The sequence below is a fragment of the Thermobia domestica genome, chromosome 6, assembly GCF_964235325.1.
Source record: "Thermobia domestica chromosome 6, izTheDome1.hap1.1, whole genome shotgun sequence".
Taxonomy (NCBI): domain Eukaryota; kingdom Metazoa; phylum Arthropoda; class Insecta; order Zygentoma; family Lepismatidae; genus Thermobia; species Thermobia domestica.
In genome coordinates this window covers 129,344,351-129,365,883 of record NC_137459.1, presented here as the reverse complement: position 1 = coordinate 129,365,883, position 21,533 = coordinate 129,344,351, and the positions used below count along the sequence as shown (strand labels likewise).

The 21,533-nt window shown below is 31.6% G+C and overlaps 1 protein-coding gene across 2 annotated transcripts in view; it reads right to left on the bottom strand.

The window, feature by feature from the left end:
* Nucleotides 1–20,663: 20,663 nt before the first annotated feature.
* LOC145688202 (putative imidazolonepropionase) overlaps nt 20,664–21,533 on the bottom strand; it is a 135,258-nt gene continuing 134,388 nt past the window's right edge. For both annotated transcript variants that reach the window (XM_081762085.1, XM_081762083.1), the window contains one exon: nt 20,664–20,925. In XM_081762085.1, coding sequence (XP_081618211.1) covers nt 20,890–20,925 — 36 coding nt within the window. In that variant the 3' untranslated portion in view covers nt 20,664–20,889. The remainder of the gene's footprint in view (nt 20,926–21,533) is intronic.

Sequence of the window (21,533 nt, the reverse complement as noted above, 5' to 3'; positions counted from 1 at the left end):
GAGCAACTACCACAAATTCACAACAACCAAATGAACAAGCTAAAACAACTGCAATAAATTCACAACAACTAACTGAACTTATAAAAGACATGGTTCAAAAATTAAATCCTGAACATATTGTAAACTACTTTCAAAATCCACTTTGTAGAAATATAGTTATAGATGTACTTAATAATCGAAATGCCAAAGAATGGAAACAAATTTCAGAAATAAAGAGCTTATCTAATGAATTTCTACATACTTTCAAAAACAAGGTAAATTGGTATTTAGTTACACCAAACCATAATCTATCACTTTCGTTTATTGAAAATCAAGAAGAACACATCGATTGGGTCAGATTATCAAAAAGAAAAGACCTACTTAAACACGAAAACATCATTAACAAGTATGGAGATAAACTTTCCTGGGGCAAATTGTGAGAACCAAAGTATAGATCAAGATCTTATCCTCATTTAAATCCAGAATTTGTATTAAAACATAAAGAACATACAAGACAGCATATTTATTGGGATTACTACACGTACGAATATGCTCGACAAATGAGTGAAGATTTTCTTAATGAGCTTAAAGAAGAGATTGATTGGCTTGCGTTCAGTGAAAAAATAACTGGAGAAAGTATACATAGAAACAAGCTATTAAGTTTTGCACACAATTCAGAGAATACTTACATTGGGATATAATCTCTCATCATTCAAATTTGCTTGAACTTGCGTTCCTAAGAACCTTTAAAGATAAACTCCGCTGGAATATAGTTTCTAAAAGGTGTTACATTGAAGGAAAAGAACTAACAACCTTCTTGAGTGAATTTAATTCTCTTATCGATTGGCAAGCTATTACACCACAACTAGATGAAACACATGTGAGAAAATACCAAAATAAAGTTTATTGGCCAAAAGTTAGTTTAGATGATAATAAAAGCGAAAAATTCATTCTCGAGTTTGAAAGAAAAGGCTTAGGTTTAAGCAAGATAGTAGATACTTGTTGGAATAGGAGGTTCTCTGAAAACTTTCTAATGACAATCAAAGACAAGATCAATATAGCTCAATTCTTAAGAGTAAATAAACATGTTAGCAATCCCCTTAGAAACAAACTAATATTACTTTAATCAGGTTTACGCTTAATACAAAACTCAGAAGAATGTCCAATATGCAAAGAAACAAAAACTCAATTGTGTAAAACAATATGCGAACATGTGTTCTGTGTTGAGTGTATGCTTACCTGGTTAGGAAATAATAACACTTGTCCTTTGTGTAGAGCGGTTATACATAACAACAACAACGACAACAGCGAAAACAAAGATATTGAATATTCTACAGAAGAACTTGATTTTGATAATCCTTTTTATTCTAGATATCCTGAAAGTCCTGATATTGATAGCACGTTTTTTATGAAGAAGACTGGAATTAGGTTAGTGTAGATTAATGTTAAGCTTTTATGAATAATAATCATAAAAAATTATATTTAAAGTTTTTACATAGCATTAGATACTAACCGATCATATAAACCATCAATTTCTTTAACCAAACCTTCTTCTGATAGGGATGTCCAAAACTCATTACCCTTACCTTTACGAATATCTAGTTCTTGCTGCATTAGGTTGAATAGCTTAATATTGTTAGGATCCCTAAACTTTTCGTATATTATCTCATGATTCGGATATTTTTCTTCTGCTTCATTAAGAGGCTTATATAGGCTTCTCTTTTGACATCTGATAGCATAATAAGGGAAAGGATCATTAAGTTTGTTCTTCTTGTATATGATTAGGCAATTATCTTTTGAATTATCGTCTGTATATAGTGCTGCAATTTCTTTTAAGCCCTCGTTTTGAATTCTCAATCTCTCCATTGTTTGTTCAATTTTCCCTACTCTTATTTGCAACTCTTTTTGATCTTCTTGAATATGATTAAATTCTTGTGTGAAGTAATCTTCGATTATATTGTAACACTTATCATAAAAAACACATTTGAAATCCAAAACGAGATACTCAATATTAATTCTTTTCTTACATATGTTCCTGATACTAATAGATCTTGTTTATTTGTTCCTTTTGACTCAACTATGTAAATTGAGTTTTGGTGGTGCAGATCTGGCCCACCTAATTACTTGTTATAATATCGTAGGAGATCTTTTGATTTATCTAACCTTGCCCAATGTTTAAATTCTTTCCCCCCATTTTAACACAACTTAATAGCATTGAAATATCCTGTACTCTTATCTATAATCAATTTGAAATCACCAAAAATACCATACCAATAATTGTCTTTAATCTGTTCGTAACAAATATCGTTTAAACTAAGAGAACTATCCATAGTACCCATATTTATTGTTTAGAAATTAATTTTTCACTTATTTTTCCTCGCTATCTGCAAGTTTTATTTCGTAAGTTGCTTTAATAAAGTTCCTAGAATTAGAAGGATAAAGTTTTTCGTTACTGTGTAAGATGAGTTTTGAAAGTAGTCCGAATTCGGTCCACTTAGTTTGTTATTATAATATACTAGCCTTTTGTGGAATAACAACCATAAAAGATAACATTTATATTTACATTACAACATTACTTTTATCTATCCAACTATTATGTGAATAATCAAATCCTAGCCATTTAACGTATACTTTGTCACCTTTCTTTTTCAAAACCTTTTCCAGTATTCATCTTTGTGTTTCGTCTTTAATAGTTCTGGTTCGTAAAATCTGCCTTGTGCATTCTCTTCTTCTAAATCTTTAACACTATACGTAGGTGGATTAGATGGCATAACTTCGCTAATAACAATACTTCTGTTGACCAATTAGATGTATATCCTTTCTCAAATAATCCTTTCGATTTACTTATACGAACATAATCGCCTAATTTGTATTTGGGTTTAACACGCTTATATTCTTTTTGATAAACTTTCTCCAATATTGTTCGCTCAATCTTTTTGTTAACTTCTATAGGCTTTAAACCAATTGTTCTATGAATTTGATTGTTATATTCGCTAACTAGTGTTGGTAATATCTCTATCCATTTATAATTTCCTTGTGTTGTAAACTTTTTCCACATGTCTTGTTTAAGTGTTCTATTGAATCTTTCAACAACAGAAGCTTTCTTACCGCTATAGGTTGAGTAATGATTAATCTTATTTACCTCCATCAACTTCTTAAATTCCTTATTGTAAAACTCTTTGCCTTGTTCTGTTTGTAAGTTATTAGGTTTTCTAATTTTTAATATTAGTCCAAACGCTTCTGTAACATTTTTACCACTCTTATCTTTAACGGGAACAGCAAATGCATATTTCGAGAAGACATCAATAATCGTTAGCAAATACTTATAGCCTTTATTTAACTTGGAGACACCTTTTAACACACCACTATCCATTTTCACAAGATCAGCTTGCCACAAATCATCTATACCCTTAACAATAACACTTAGCCTAGGATAGTTCTTTCTCGAAGGTTTGTGAATTTCTTCTATAATGTCTTCTCTAATACCTTTACCTTCTACTAGTCAATCTTTCTTTTTAACGAATTGAGATTTAGTAACACCACATACAGAACAAATACCTTTCTTTAGATATCTTCCATTCTTTGTTTGTTCTATTCTAATGGTATTTTTCTTCGTATCTGTTGATTTCTTACACTTAACACAATACATCCTGTTTATTATATAGAAATTTAAAATTTATCATTACCTAATACTATGCTTTTAACATAATCATCATTTGATTCGTTTTCATCTTCATCTTCTCTTTCTATATACATAATAAGCAATAATAAGTTACCTTCTTTCAATTCAGAATCTTCGGATGGTCTAATTGTTAACTGATCATATATATTAAAGTGTAATGGAAAACTTTCAACTAGTGTCTCATATAAAAATAGGTCTATAAGATATTTATTGAGACTTGCCTCTATATGCATTATTCTACCTCTATAAAGAAATTTGTAAGCAGCGGCTAAATTATATACAAAAAAGGCTGGTTTTCCAACATCATCTTCTGCCAATCGACATGGTAATTATACAATTTCTTTTTGCGTAAGTAAATTAAACTCTTCTTTTGCTGATTCAAGCTGTTCTAATGTTACAACATCTTGTTTATCGATAGCATTAGATACATTAACCAATCTTTTATTTTTAAAATCAACCCAGGATGTGTAATTACACGTAAAAACTTCTCCAGATTCTTCTTTTCTACTTTTAACATTACCAAAAATATCCATATTTATTCTATAGCAAATATCTTTACGAAAGCTCTCTTTCTATATACATTACAACAAACAATAATTGTCCTTGTTCCATAGCTGAATTTTTATTTGGTTTAATTGTAATTATATCATTCTTGTTTTAGCTAAAAGGTAAATTTTCAATCAAAGTATCACCCAAATCTACATGTAGAAAGTATCTGTCAAGGCTTAATTCCATGTGCATTATTTTCCCATTATAGAGAAACTTATAACCATTAGAAAGATTGAACATTCTAAAGATTGGTTCCTTAACATTTTTAGCTCTCAATCCGCATGATAGAGGTATGGTTTCTTTCTGCGTAATCAATTTAGTAGTATCCATCCTAATCTTTTGAAAATCTTCTTTCTTTATGTATGTGTCTTGGAACGTTTCTAATACATCTTCAAATCGTTTTCTATCGTTCTCTAATTGGTTATTAATACTTACAACGATAACGTTGTTATGTTGTTGTATATAGTATTGGCAATCTGTGCCAGCTTATAAAAAGGCGATCAGAGGCGAATTAGTGGAACAGTATTATGTGAAAAGAAAAGAAAGATACATAGAGATATCAAGAGATTATTCTTTTGTAATCGTAAATTAGAAAAAAAGAGTTGTTGCTATGGATACATAATAAATAAGTGTGTGTAGAGATAGACATCTTGTTATGTACGCTTCTCATGAGTGGATAATAAAATCAGTTAAGATAGTGACAAAACGTATATGAGTTATATTATTTATGAAGTTTATTCTTCTAAAATTGGTGCCTTAAACCCGGAAAATAAGTTTGTCGTTTTGAAGTACAGTAAATACGGCCAACATTATAAGTGACCTTAGTGTGACCACTCTAAGAAGCGGAAAAGTGATACGTCGAAATAGTATCATGAGTGTCCCGGATAGAAATACAACAGGAGAGCGGAATACTCATCTAGAGATTAATCCCAACGAAAATCTTACTGACATTTTAAAAGATATAGCACAACAAATTAGGAATCTTTACGAAAGGGAAGCTCGAAAAAGTGAAGAAACAGCACAACAAATTAGGAATCTTGACGAAACAGAAGCTCGAAAAAGTGAAGAAATAGCACAACAAATTAGGAATCTTGACGAAAGAGAAGCTCGAAAAAGTGAAGAAATATCACAACAAATTAGGAATCTTGAAGAAAAACTAGACCGGAAAATAAGCTATCAAACAAAGGATTTTGAAGAAAAGCTAGAGCAGTTAGAACAATGCAACGAAAAGAAGTGGGAAGCTATTCAACGTCAACTTTCACAAATGAACCAGCATATTGTAGTCAAATTTGAGCAATATGACAAAAAGATGGAGAGAGTATCACAGAGAGTCACGAAATTTCAAAACTCTGTAGATCTCATAGAGGCAACATTAAACGCCCATGATACCCACATCAAGCTATTACAGGAGGAGGTTAATCTTATAAAAGAAAATTGTGTTTCCGAGAGTGCAACGCAAGACGGTGGATATAGGAACATGGTGGGTCCTGCATTTAATACTCGTGAACCTATTCGCCATCCTAGGACGATGTTGGAAGCTAATGAACCTTCAAGTTGTGGAAAGGAAAGTATCGATAGGGAAAGAAGAGTGAGGCAGTCATCCCGGCGAAGCTCCAACAGGTATATGAAGACTATAACAGGTAAACCCATACGATTCAGTGAAGTTAAATCACTTACCAAATTCAGTGGCATACCGAAAGATGTACCCGCTAGGGAGTTTCTTGGAAAATTTGAGGATGAGTGCGAGCTTATAAGTGTAGATGAGTCGCAGTATTTAAAATTATTGCCGCATATATTGTTACCACCCTGTTTAACATGGTTCAAGGCTATCAGGGGTATTCTTCATACATCTTCTGATTTTAAGAATGCTTTATTATCTAATTACGAAAATGATTTCATGACAGCGAATAGAGATGCCATCTTGAGAACAAAACATTTTAATCCAAAATTGCATAGGAGTATTACGGAATTTGTAGTATCAACAAATAATGAGTTGAGATCATTAAATCCAAATCATCCGGAATCTCGTATTATAGCTTCAATTAGAATCTTATTGCCATTCCGATTACAACAACTGTTAATGTTGGCACAATGCATCAACTTTAACCATTTAATTATGCTTATTCAAAGTTATGAAAGTCAGTCAGCAATACAGAATAATAGAATACAAGATAGAGGTCAGGGTAATTCTGGACGTAATTAGCCACAATATGCTTCTGTTCGTAATGTAAATGTACAACCTCAAAATAATTCCAATGTGCCTAGTTTTAATAATAGAATGAATACTTATAATCGTACCGGTAATCAAACACAACCCAATCACAGAAATGGTGTTAGGAATTTTAGAAACAGCAACAGAAATTTCAGTAGGAATAATAATTATCGCCGATTTTCACAAAATCAATTTGCAAATGGCAGTAATTCTGTAAATAGGACTCAAAATATGGTATCATCCTATGACAGGCAAGAATGTACACAAGATTGTGCTATAGAATGTAGCTTGATTGAACCCTTTGAACGTATAACCTGAACTATCAAAAAGGCGTCCGATGGATTTGTATTAAATCGACCTTTGCTTACGTCTATGGTTATTATGTTCTTTATTCGATTTACTATTAAAATGTATGTTAAGTAATGAAATTATGTTTTGGTAATTAAGGATTTTAAATTTGAACATCGAATCAAAATTTGTGTTCCACCTAAAATTGGTGTCTCACATATTGTAATCTCATAATTACTTATATGAATATTATAAATATATAAAAATAAAAGATCATAATTTTAATGTAAACGCATCAAGGTAATGACAGATATATAAAACAGATGCAACTTATGGAAAGAATATGAATAATGAATATCGAATTTCAAATTTTCATATGTTTATATGTTCTAATGCTTTCTGATCCTACTAATATTTAACATTTTAAAGATCTTTATTTGTGATTAATGTTATTTGAACATAAAGGAAACAATTAGTTAGATTTAAATTTTGAATAGACCCATTGATGATAATTGTAAAGCGACATATTAATAAATATAAAAAATGTAATGTTATAATATATTATATACTTGAAGGGTAAAATATTTGTATTAAAATAACACTGAGTATATACGAGGGCTATTCAGAAGGTAGGTGTTTCATGAACTTTAACCCAGGGTTCTTTCCTTCATAGTGAAACTATTACAGAACTCCCGTTCGGACGACATTCTACAACGATAACGTTGTTTTGTTGTTGTATATAGTATTGGCAATCTGTGCCAGCTTATAAAAAGGCTATCAGAGGCGAATTAGTGGAACAGTATTATGTAATAAGAAAAGAAAGATACATAGAGATATCAAGAGATTATTCTTTTGTAATCGTAAATTAGAAAAAAAGAGTTGTTGCTATGGATACATAATAAATAAGTGTGTGTAGAGATAGACATCTTGTTATGTACGCTTCTCATGAGTGGATATTAAAATCAGTTAAGATAGTGACAAAACGTATATGAGTTATATTATTTATGAAGTTTATTCTTCTATACTAGCTTCTAGTGATTGAAGTTGTCCTACATCTACAACATTATTTAAATTCTCTAGTAGTTTTAATTTATCTTCACTAATATTATTATCACTTATTCTACTTTTAACATTACCAAAGATATCCATATTTATTATATACAAAATTTATATCTATTTAACAGCGAGAAGAACTGTTATACGAGCTCCACCAAAATCAATTAAATCACCATTCTCATCTCGAATTGAAACTTTGACATTATTAAATTTGTTGTGATGTATTGGGAAAAATATTTTTTCTTTAGGCTCATAAATAATTGGTTCTCGAAATTCTGCATTTGTTCTAAACGTTGCTATTAAATCTGTTTCGTTGTGTGTAGTATCTTTATCTTTTAAAATCATACCTTCTGCTAAATCACAGTGAAAATTTATAGTATCGAATGGAGGAAACTTTGGTACCTTATGTCCAACATGTTTTGAACCTTTAGCTAATTTCTTCTGACTAAAACCTAATACAGTGTTAATGGTATCTAAGGTTATATCACACATACTGCTAAATATTTTAACTCTGTTTTTCTTTCTGTCTTCGGTGAATTTAATATCATTTCTTAAAGCTCCATTAACAGAATATGGAAGATTTAATTTAATATGTTCTTCTAATTCTTTTAAATTATATTGGCCAGGTTGAACTATGAATTGCCTTGTAAGTGCTAGATTGTTACAAATTGTCAACTTATTATTTTTTCTGTAATGTTTGGTGTTAAGTATGTTGTATAAAATCCTGCAACAGCTACTTCTAAATCGTTTTCAAATGGATAATGCAAGTACATGCTTAGTTCAGATGAATAACAGTTTAAATTAAATACTTTCTTTTATTATATAATAAAAGTTCAAATGAATAAATGGGATATCCGTGTAAGGTTATCAGACCAGAAGAATGGTATATTGCTACCTGCTGATATAAGATGTTTAATTGTAGGACCTAGTGGTTGTGGTAAAACAACACTAATGATATATAACTTATTACTAGCATCGGATTGGCTTAAATATACAAATGTTTATATCTATTCTAAAAGTTTACATCAATTTAAATACCAACAGCTAATACAACTTTTCCAAGACATAGAACGAGATATTAATAAGACAATTGCAATAGTAAAAGGAAACAACGATGAGATTATTCCGTTAGATGACTGGGAGAACAATTCTGTAGTAGTATTTGATGATTTCATTTTAGAACAACAAAATCATGTTAGAGAATATTTTACTCGAAGTAGACATAAAGGTTTAAACTGTTTCTATCTTGGACAAACATATTCTAAAGTACAAAACAACTAATAAGAGACAACTTAAATTTTCTTTGTATCCTTAGGCAGGACAATGTGAATTTAAAACATATATATGATGAATTTGTTGGATCTGATATGTCGTTTAAAAAATTACAATCTTTATGCAATAAGTGTTGAGAAGAAGAGCATGGTTTCATAACAATAGATATGACTAGGAAAACGTATAATGGGAAATACAGAAATAAATTTAAAGACTTTTTAAAAGTATAGACTGGAGTGAAACGTGATTGAACGTATCTAAACGTGTATGTTGTATTACGTTAGGTTACATTTTTTATTTTTTTCTTTATATAATAAATGAGTCAGTTAGATGCTGCTGAAGCTAAGAAATATATAAAGTTAAAAGAAGAACGTGTTAAAAGACTTAAGGAAATTAAACAAGCTAATCGAAGCAAATATGAAAAATATAAAGAGCAAGATCAACCTGTTATAGATGCAATTGAAGGTTTAGGACAAAATATATCAAAAGTAGCAGAAGAAAATAAAAATTTAATTCAAGAGTTAGTTCCAGTTGTAAATAAAAGCGCGAAAGTAGATTCAAGCTTATTAGTAACACCTCCTATGTATGAGAGTTCTATAAGTGAAAGTGATACACCTATAACAGAAGAAATTAAACATATGAAAAAGCAAATTAAGTATAAAGTAGAAGGAATAGAATCTTTACCAGCTACCCATTTTGGTAAGATTGCTTCGAAATATTATGCAACTAGAGATGATAAAAGTTTTGGAATTCAACCATATGATGATAATGGAAAATCGTACATATGATTGGGGATAAGGAAGTTAAAATTCATGGTGATGATTTAGTTATTAATAATCGACATTATACAGGAACAGAAGGTTTATGGGAATTACTAACAAAGCATAATCCAAAAAACTATAATGAAGATGATCTAGAAAAATATACACAAATAGTTATTGATTCTAATGTAGTATTTCATAACAATGATCCAAATACAAAAAACAACGATCTAGTAGTAGTGAAAAATACAAAGAAATTATCAAACCTATTTGGGAAAGATATATAAAACCAACACTAGAACAAACACCACCAAGAAAGAAAACACCGAAAATCTGGAGAAGGAATAAAAATATACAATAAATTACCTAAAGAATATATATGGATGGATGATGTGGGAAAATTAATAGATAGGTTAATAGTTATAGATGGAGAAGAAAAAGCTGGAAATGATAACTTTTATAATGAGAAAGTAGGCATAATGAATATGATTAATAGTAAGCTTTCACAATTTATTCCTAATGATCCAAAGGGCATAGGTTATTTGATAAAGATATTGAATACGTTACCACCAAAATTTTGTAACAGTGAGAAGTATGGAAAGGGATTAATGAATAGAATTTTAAACATGAAGGGAATACCAGAGTTGCATATTCCAGGCTATGAATTTTGCGGGCCTTTTACGAAGCTACAAGAAAGGTTAGAAAGAGGCGATAAAGATATTAACCCGCTAGATGAAGCTTGTAGAGAACATGACATTTACTACAGAGATAATAAAGATATAGCTTCTAGACATATTGCAGGCAAAGAATTAGAAAATAAAGCATGGGAAAGAATTTTTGTTAAAGATGCTAATCTAATAATTGAGGAATTACCTGCTTTTGGATCTGCTTTAGCTATGAACACAAAAGTAAGATTTGGTTTAGGTTTATAAGTATTTGTGTTTACTTCTTATGGTTTTTCCATAAAAGTTTTATAATAAACATAAGTATGAAGTTAAGTAGTTTTACATTTACAATTCCTAACGAAGAACTTGAACAATTAAATATTGATCACATTCTAACTAAGAAACAGTTAAATGATAAAACTAAGAAGATGAAAGAAGGTACAAAAATGCATTTAACTCTTTCTATACCTCAAATTAACAAAATAAACAAAGAAATAAAGGCAAATGATAATAAAATTCACTATGGGGGTTTTATATTTACTATTCCAACCATTTTAGCCTTAATAGGTGCTCTTGGTACTGCTGCTGCTGGAGTTGCAACTGTAGTCAAAACGGTAGAAGATGTGAAAAAGAATAAACAGGAATTAGAACAAAAGAGACATAACTTAGCAATTAAAAAGAAACAAGGCGGTAAACTTACAAAAAACAAAAAGCTTAAAAAAATAAAGAAAAAGAAGAAATTAAACCTTTAAGTAACATGGATCTAAAACATCTTGTTAAACAGCTTAAGAGAAGATACTTTATATTTGTATTTATGAGCGACGAATTGCCTAAACAACCAAAGAAGAATGAGTGTAGTATTGTTAACTTTGATACATCTAAAAATATAGAAACTCATTGGATTTGTTATTGGAAAGAAGGAAATAGAAAGTATGTGTTTGATTCATTCGGAGGTAATCCACCAAAGACACTCGTAAAATACCTTGGTCATAATATAGAGTATAGTAGCAATCGTATACAACATTTTAACGAGGTAATCTGTGGGCATTTATGTATTGTAGTATTAAAAATGTTTACAGATGGACATAGTTTTTCAGAAATCATTAGTCAGGTGAATAGGAATAAGGATATTTGGAGAAGTTATATTTAAGTTTGTTTTATGGGTTGAACTCATAAAACGATAACAATATTTTTTCTTTATAATAAATATGGATAAAATAGAGTCATATGAATTACAATCTTTTAAACCTAATCAAAAGACAATGGAAAATTTAAATAAGCCAAACATATCTATTGAGTTTGATATAGATGTTGGGGATGGGTTCGTTCATCGTTATTATGCTGATATTTATGTAACTTTTGAAATTAGAGGTAGAGATGCTAATGGAGAATATACTCCTGGTCAAAATATTAGACTTGTTAATAACTTCTTCCCACATCTGTTTTCTCAAATACAAGTTAGTAAGCATGGACAGATATTGGACATTATAGATTATCCTGGTTTAACTTCGACAGCTGTAAACACATGTACAATTTCAAAACCCGAAGCAAATCATTATGATGAATGTGGATAGGAAGGAATTACATGGCGAAGAACAGATGAAGAATTAGTATTTTTACTAAGACTTTTACCAGGATTTTTTTCTGATTATAAAGATTTTATGTGGAAAGGAGGACTGAAATATACATTTAAAAGAAGTGGTTCTGATGATAATGCATTTGCTATTTGGAAAACTAAAAAGCAGGATGGAACGTATGAGAATGATCAACCACATCCAGGTAAAGCTAAGATTACAAATATGGAGTTGAGAATGCCTATTGTTAATTATGAACCTAACTATGATACCTTGCTAAGAACTAACATGTTAAAAGAGGGTAAGATTCCTATTTCCTTTAACACATATCAATGTTTACAAAAATCAGGTACAGGTAAATATATATAATTCGGGAACCACACAATTTCTCAAGTGAATTTGATATGCCTAATTTTGTGATTGCATTTTTCCAAACTGATAGGAATGATAACCAAGAAAGAGATTCAAGCTATTTTGATCATTGTAAAGTACAGAATATCCATTTTCGTAATTCTAGAAATGAGCCTTTTCCTTTAGAATCTTTGAACTTAGATTTTGAAAAGCATAAATATCTCAAAGCTTACGAAATGTATACGATATACAAGAGAGTTACAATTGGAAACACTGAAATGTTTTATTATCCTAAAGAGTTTTTAGAAAATAGACCCATGTTCGTAATTAACACAAGCAAGCATAAATCAGTAACCGTAAGTGATAGAACTAATTTGAAATTGACTGTGAATTTTGAAAGCGATGTACCAGATAAAACGATTTGTTATGTTGTAATGATTGGCAAGAAAAACCTTGAACATGATGTTCAAAAAGAAAAAAATAATCGAAAAAAATTAAATTCGATTAGATGTTTTTAGTTTGTAAAGTGTTTTTATGGTAATTATCATAAAAACTTATATATAGACAAAGAAGATAAACAGATTGTGAACCAAACCGTACAAAACAGAACGAAAAGTTACACTTGTGTTTAAGCTAAGATGAATTGTGTTTAATAGGAAAGAAAATTACACTTGTGTTGTATTTACTGTTAATTTAAAAAATGATCATAAAAACTTATTTAATAAAATGAATATTCCAGATAACATTCCACGAGAGAATCTAATTGCATTAATTGAAGATACTATATTAACACTCCAAAACATACTAGCGAAAAATAAGAGGAAATTTAAGAGATTAAAATGTATCTATGTTACTCTTATTGCATTTTCGATACTACTTACTATTTAAATACTTCTACAGGATTTATAAATATATTTATTCCTGTGACAGTCTATTCGATTATTACAACAGCATTTGCATCTGCTTCTGCTGTTATCACTGGTTTATCAACACGATTTAATATAGCTTCCAAGAAAGACTATTATAAAAATATGGTTACTCAAATTGCTATGTTTAAGGATGAGCTTAATGTTATTAAAGTAATGAATGGAGAATTAACAGACGAACATATAAAAAACATTGTTGATAGAATTAACTATATATATAACGAGATAAGATCACTACAAAAATGAACAAATTTTTTAAAAGTTTTATATAATAAATGAGAAATGGCCTCACAATTAAACAAGAAAAACAATATTAACATTTTAAAGCTTGTTAAATTGCAAAATCTGGAAGAAGGAAAGTCATACGTAATAACCTCATGGAAATTGATACAAACAAAATACACCAGGGAAAGGGTATTAGTACACCTAAATGAGAAATACAAAACCTTATTGCCACAGAGATATAATGAAGATACTGATCAAGTTTTAAAAGAGATGAAAACTAAGAAAATGTTTATGAGATATGATGGAATGAAAGATCTTTCTAATGGCTACAAAATACATCAACTGTTCTTTAAAAATGATTCTAAGAAGTAACAAAAATGATTAAAAAATTTTTCTAAAGTAAAAAACGGAGTGGTTAGTATGGAGCCCCAAAAGATGTTTATACTTACTAATAATTTCAATCTAATTGTGAAAAATGTGCAAACCGAAGTCCAGGTAGTTTTTGATATTAACGGTTGTCTATTCGGCTTGAACTATGATCAGTGGACAGAGTTTAAGAAATCATTGATTCCCATAGAGAACGAGGTTAACAGAATATTCCATTATCAGTATCCAAACTTGTAATTTTAAGTATGTTTTAAATTATAACTAATTGATTTTAAGAGTTTTATGTTTATAAAGCTATAAAACTAAGACTTTCAGACATACAGAACGCAACGCCATTTGAATTTTAAAGATCCATATAAATAAGTTATTTGAGTTTTTGTAATAATATCCTTAGAGTTATACTACCCACAGTACATTCAAAAATTGCAAATTTATGTCTCTATTGGTTGTCGTTTGAATTTTGAAAATCGGTTAATAAACAACGGAGCTAGAGAGATTTGAAAATTTCGGGAATTTTTTGCGGGTTTATTTTTGAGTTTTCGGGAAAATATTGTTTTTTAAGAAAGTCTTAGAATTTCATGTAGATTATGATAATGTTTTCTATTTTTCAAAAGTGACAAAAATTAGTAAAGTTGTTAAAAAATTAAAATCGTATCCTTAAAGGTAGGCAACTACTTGGACATTCAGAAAATTTCAGATTTATTTTTCTACCGAATGATGTTTGAATTTTGAAAATCGGTTAATAAACAACGGAAATATAACGATTTAAAAATAGTATCCCTCGAGTACGCCATTGATGACAGGGTTGGTTATCGTTTCCAAAAAATTATCATGTTTACCTTATTTCGTAGTAATCCATTGGTAATAGTTTCAAAGCCAAATTTGTAATTCTAACAATTCTGGAAACACGTAAAAAATAATTAGTTTCCAAACCTGTTTTTAGAATTTTGTCTCACAACTTAGGATTTAATTCTGATATTCTGGTATCACTGAGTGCTGATGAGAATGAAAGAGAGAGACACTAGCGCATGTATGTGGCACGTTTTGGAACTAGATGCTAACTCTGTGAACAAGGATGCTAACGGCGAAGATGCATTCGCTTGAAAGCTGACCGTTACGAGGGGAAAGTTCAGCGATGAATATATCGCCCGAGCTATGTATAGCCGTTAAATCCAATGTTATCTATATGGGAGGCGAAGAATACAGCGCCGTTACTTCGCTGTTAATCTTTCTCTCTCTGTTTCTATTGCACAAACCACTCTGTCGTTCAGAGCTGAGAAGGTAAAAAAGAAAGAAAATCGGATTGCGAGTCACGTTTTTAGTTCCTCCTTCTTCTTTGCTATATATGTATATGTGTGCTCGACAGCTGATATTGTGAATGTGTGCGTGTGTGCAATTGAGCGAGAGTGTATATGTATATGCATGCACCAAGTCAGATAGAGACAATATATATATATATATATATATTTAACCCTTTGGGGATCCTATGGTACAATTTTGTACCATACGCGTTTTTCATGGTACATTGCGTTATTTCTCTTCTATTTGAGCTTTTTCGTCCGGGTATTTTTCTTTGTTTTCCAAGTCCAGAGGCCTTTTAGAAGACATTACGTATGGTTTCAGACCTTCCTGCGTCCAGACATAGGAGGTGATGACGTCATAAGTCAAAAATTTATTTTCACATTTTCTAAGCCTATGTTCAATATTTTTTGGCGGGCTCATTTTTCCACGTAGAAGATTGAAATTTTGCACAAACATTCATTCCACAAAGTAGTATTTACCAGATTTTTTGTTCCGATGTCAGTGCTAAAACAGGGGGGAACCAGAGGGGCAAAGGGGTGAAAAAGGGATATTTTTACCCCCAAAATCCCGTTTCTCGTCATTTTCCCGCCTCACATACATGATGGGGACACGTGAGTAATACCGTCTGAAAGGCAGTTCCATTCTGAAGAGAATGACGGTCGAATCATTGTCCTAAAATAATTAGGGACCTCTCAGGGATTTTTTGAAAAATATACTTCTATATAGGGAAAAATGGAACATGGTGGGTATATTTTTTTTTTTGGCGGGCTTACTTTTGCACCTAGAAGATTGAAATTCTGCACAAACATTCAGCCTACCTAGTAGTATTTATCAGATTTTTCAGATATCTGGGTTAAAACATGGGGGGTCCAGAGGGGGAAAAACTGAAAAAAGGGATTTTTAGACCAAAAAATCCCGTTTTTCAGGATTTTCCCGCCTCACATACATGACGGAGACACGTGAGTAATACCGTCTGAAAGGCAGTTCCATTCTGAAGAGAATGACGGTCGAGTTATTATTCTATGGTAATTAGGGACGCCTCAGTGATTTTTTTTTCAAAATATACTTCTGTATAGGGTAACATGGGGAAATTTCTTATTTTTTTTTTCTGGCGAGCTTATTTTTGCACCTAGAAGATTGAAATTGTGCACAAACATTCAGTCCACCGAGTAGTATTTAACAGATTTTCTTTCAGATTTCTGCGTTAAAACAGGGGGGGTCCAGAGGGGCTAAAAGTTGAAAAAAAGGAAATTTAGACCAAAAAAATCCCTTTTTTCTGCAATTTCCCACCTTAGATACATGATGGAAACATGCGAATGGTACCGCCTGAAAGGCAGTTCTATTCAGAAGAGAATATGGGCGACACATGACCCTAGGGTAATTAGGGATGTCTCAGGAATTTTTTTCCCTGAGATCATAGTGTTTTGTGGTAATTTGGGGCATAGTGGGAAATTTTGATAAAATTTCTCCCTCCCTTACTATTGAAGATAGAAACTTGAAATTTGGCACACACATTCAGTATACCAAGTACTATTTCTCAGATTTTTTAGATGGCTACGTTGATACAGGGGTGGTTAAGGGGGGGCTAAAGTTCGAGAAAAAAATTTCCCTCCGAAACTTTCACTTTGACATTTTTTCCCGCTTCTGATATATGGTATGAGCATGCAAGTGGTACCATTTGAAAGCCAGCTCTATTCTGAAGAGAATGAGGTATGAACCGTGATCCTAGGATAAATAGTGTCGATACAGTAGCTGCTTGACTGAAAGTCTAAAAAATAGCCCAAAAAGCCAGGATCCGGAAAGGGTTAAACTCTTATTATTTAGCTATTTGTAAACCGATTAGTACCAAACAAAAACTATTTTTTCATTTAAAGACAGCACTATAAGTTATACGTTTTAGATGTAAGTTTTTATGATTTTAAATGTCATAAATACCTATGTGCAGTGCAAATACGCAATCTACTTTGTGCTATTCTTCTTTGTTAAATAATATTTGTCAAAAGTACTGAGAGGGGGAATGTATGCTTAAACTAACACCTGGAGGGAAAATGAAAGTCAAAAAGTGTGCGTAAACTAGATATTTTTAAAGATTTGGGCTAATTCGTTGGTTAGGGGGTGCGCTAGAACCGGTATCAATGACACTACTGATTACGTCAATTTCTTGAGTTAATAGGACAGAGACAATCTGGATGAATGGATGCAGAATATTCGAGGTGTTAGCAAGTTCATAAACTATAAATAAGGTGTTATCATTTTTTCATAGTGAGTGTACTATTTTAAATATACTGGTGTTGGGTTGTGTGGTCGTTTCGTTCGACCCTAACTTGGGTTTGTTTTCCACCGTAATTTAGAGCACTTTTTAATTATTCATATTTTTACTCCCCATCAAGAAGAACTTTGCTAATTTATTAGTGATTACCTTGCATTTATTCTATGAAAGTGGGATTTGGTTTTAATCCTTTGTTATTTTGCTTCACTTGGAAATTGCCAACAACTAACGACATTTTACTGTTCGTGTATAAAATATAAAGGAGAGAGCAATAAAATTATCTGATTGGAACAAAGTATTACGTATATTTATTATACATATTTATATTATTGTATATATATAATAATATATACAGTATTATACATATATATTTTGTATCTGATGCGAGTTGTTTCATTGCATATTTATTGAATGTGTATTTTGAAGATATTTAGAATTATTAAAAATCGGATATTTGCTTGCACGTCGCGAGTAATTAGGGGGATGGAGTTTCGGGAGACATCGTGAGAATTGAAGTTCCATATTTTTATTAGGTATCAACGTAAATAAATCTGAATTTTCAATTGGAAAATTTGTAACATTATATTCATGAAAAGTTTGTTTCACGCAAAATCTTTGATTATAATCGACAATATCGAATCATGTGCTGAGTATAACAGATTTTGATTTTCTTTTGATATTTCGAGACTATTTATTTTTAAATGATCGAATTTTGAAATGAATTTTTTCACATTTTGCTTTTTCGGTAAATTTTTCAAGTGATAATGATTTAGTCAACAATCTTTTTGTTTAGAGAACCAAATGTTCTGTTATTTGCGTTTTTAAGACCATTGATGAATATTTAATTAGTTTTGATTTTTTAGTGTAATTGTTTTTTTTTTCTTCTTCATGAACATACATATTTGCATATTTGCTTATTTCCAACCCCTGTATTGTTGTAATAAAAATTTTGAATTGGATATATCTGATCTGTTATTTGTCTTAAAATTCTGGTGTGTAACCCTTTTGGTATTTACTTTCGGTTAGGATGTAACGAATACTGGATTATTCAAAACAAACCGCTATAACTACTTCCATTTGGATCTAGTTTATCGTTGTCCTTCTACGACACAATTTCAGGAGAAACCATACTTCTCTTTTTCAACTTATTTCTAAGATTTCCAGTGGATGAGGGCGCTACATCTGTGTGCGCAAAAGGCGTTTCAATTTGACACAAGTTTAACGTTATTTGTTGAAAAGTTTCTAACAGTGATCAGCGAGTGTCATCTCTTTTGTCTTTGTTTTCATTGCTGATTCTAATTATGAAATTAAATTTAGGTCATTCCATTTTAACTTGATGTCGGGTTGAAAACATTGTTCATTCGGTGATGTTAGCCAATACGTGAGTAGGTGTCCTCCCTGTTATATTTGCTCCGAATAAAGGTTTGATTTTGTCTCTTTTTTAGTTTCTTCGTTATCGTGGTTCGACCTTATAAGTAGTGCACGTCATATATATATAATATGGTTATCAGACCAGTGGAAACACTCCATACGTCTGGATTCGGAACGGTCAGGTTGCGACCATAGCGCCGGGCTGTTGGTGACGCTATGTTAGGGCGAACTCAGTCCTACGTGTGGAGCAATAAAACACCAGTGTACAGATGGTGATAGTGTTAAATGGACAACCTCTCTGATTTTTCAAAGAGGGCAAATTGTTGGCAGTCGGTTACATGGGAGGAAATGACTGAAGTGGCAAATGTGATGGATTTTTCGCGAGGGACAGTGTCCAAGATGATGACAGCCTACAAGACTCATAGCAAAACCACATCGGCGAAGAAGAACAGTGGTAGGCATCTAGGCAGACATCTAGGATATGTCTTAATGACAGATTCCGCCAGCATTACAGTGGATTATCACTGAGAACCATCTCCAACTGCGGTGCCGGTGCAAGTAACAGAGAAACTTAAGCAGCACCTTCTAAGACTGTGTCGACTACCAGTCCACCGCGAGCTACATGACATGAACACAGGGGTCTGGCTCCACGGGTGAAGCTACTTATAATGAACCATAGCATTTAGCTTGACGCCAATAATAAAGCGAATACGCAACATGGACTACTGATGAATGGAAACGTATAATATAGTTGGGTGAGTCATCGTTCACCATATTTCATACCAGGGGCCGTGCTTATATGTGGCGGAGTCCCAAAGAAGCTTATGGTTCGCAGTGCATCCGCTCAACCGTGAAACTGCTTCGGCTCTGTGATGGTGTATGCCGTAATATTCTAGTTTCTAGTAGATCCTGTGTTGACACTTGTCGGTCGTGTCTCGTCAGTGATTTTGCCGCTATTTCAGGGAACCATGCGTATCCTATGGTTCAGATGTTTCATCCAGGAATGGCCCTTTATTTTAGGATAATAATGCTCACACTCACACAGCTGAAACTGTTGCGGCGTGGTTTTAAGATCATTGAAGACCTCTCCTGGCTCGCTCAATCGCCGAACCTGAATATAATTAAACATCTGTAGCCCGTTTTGGAGTCACGAATCCGGTTCGGATTTCCGCCTCTATCCTTTCGCGCTGAACTGAATCATGCATTGTACCGGTATGGTGTAATATTCCATTTTCTACCATTTGTGATCTCTAAGATTCCATATCACACCGCATGAGAGTTGTTCTGAAGGCCAAAGGTGACCCTGTATTATAATATTCGCTCTTCTATCATTATGAAGTGATATTTTGTTAGTTTGCTTTGTGGTTGGGGACTAAAACTGTCTTTTGTTGTCGTACCGATAAAAGAATGAGTAACAAAGTACCTGGACATGAATAGGTTTTGGAACAGAGTTGCTTTTCAGGGTGAGGATATCGGTAGAAATTAAAATTCTATCGCCACAAACAAAGGAAATAAAGCTGTATAGAAGAATTAGTACATGAAGTAAGCATTCTTCTCTTAGCTTGAAACGGTAAAATTTAAATTTTTACCAATGTGACTTTTCTCAAGAGCAGCCACATGCATAGTCAAATTACTAACATCAATATGTTGAAGGTTTGTTAGGCTTGAGTGATTATTTATTTCAGTTTTGGTGTTCATAAACTTACCGAGATTTTTAAAATAGTTTTATTCATTACTTTTTGAAATGTTCTATTCAAACTGCTGAAGATTTGTTCTTAAATAAAACGCATGAAATACGATTTTTTTTTCATTGGGGAAAATACATCATACAGCTGTAAAAAAGAATTCACCATATATATGACTATTATTGATATAATAAACAGTAAGATTTTATTTTAATGAAATATAATGATTGCTCATGCTAATATTGAATTGTATTAAAAAAAAAAAACAATGTCCAGTAGATTCCTATTTCTTGTAGACGATCTCTCCCTTTTTAATAACTGCTGTAATGATTTCATTATGAGCTCCAAGTTGGTATATTACATGTTCCCACCTGAGAATAATAATAATTAATAATTAAAATGAGAAAGTTTGCAAATCTTAATAATGCATTGTTAACCAAAAATCGGATGTGCTAATAGGAACGGTTCAATATTTTACAAATATCTAAATCTATTTTACACATATTTGCTCCACTCATTTGTTCCATGTTCACTTCTCTTTTCTTTTACTTATTTCCTATTATTTTCGAAAAAGTTAAATACAATATACAGGATTCAAAATAATAATTTCAACACACTGCATCAATTTCAGTATAAAAGAAAGAACACTCTTAACTAAGTAAAATTTATAGAAATTTTAAGATCAATATCACTAGTTAACAAATTTAAACTTTTTGTTTGTTACATGAGAAAAATCACCTGATCTTAAAGGAACTTTTTGCGCCGAATTCGAATATGCACTCGGTTTCTCTCCATCACGTACAGTTTTCCCGTAACAGAGGGATTTTCGGGAAATTCCCTCAAAAATTTCCCTTTTTCAGATATTTTATTCCCCTAGCTCCTGTCCCCTTACATATAGTAACATAGAAATTATACCTAAGTATACCTTGATTTATATTTAATAAACCCTAAAAGTTTCGTAAAAATCGCTTTGTTCTTT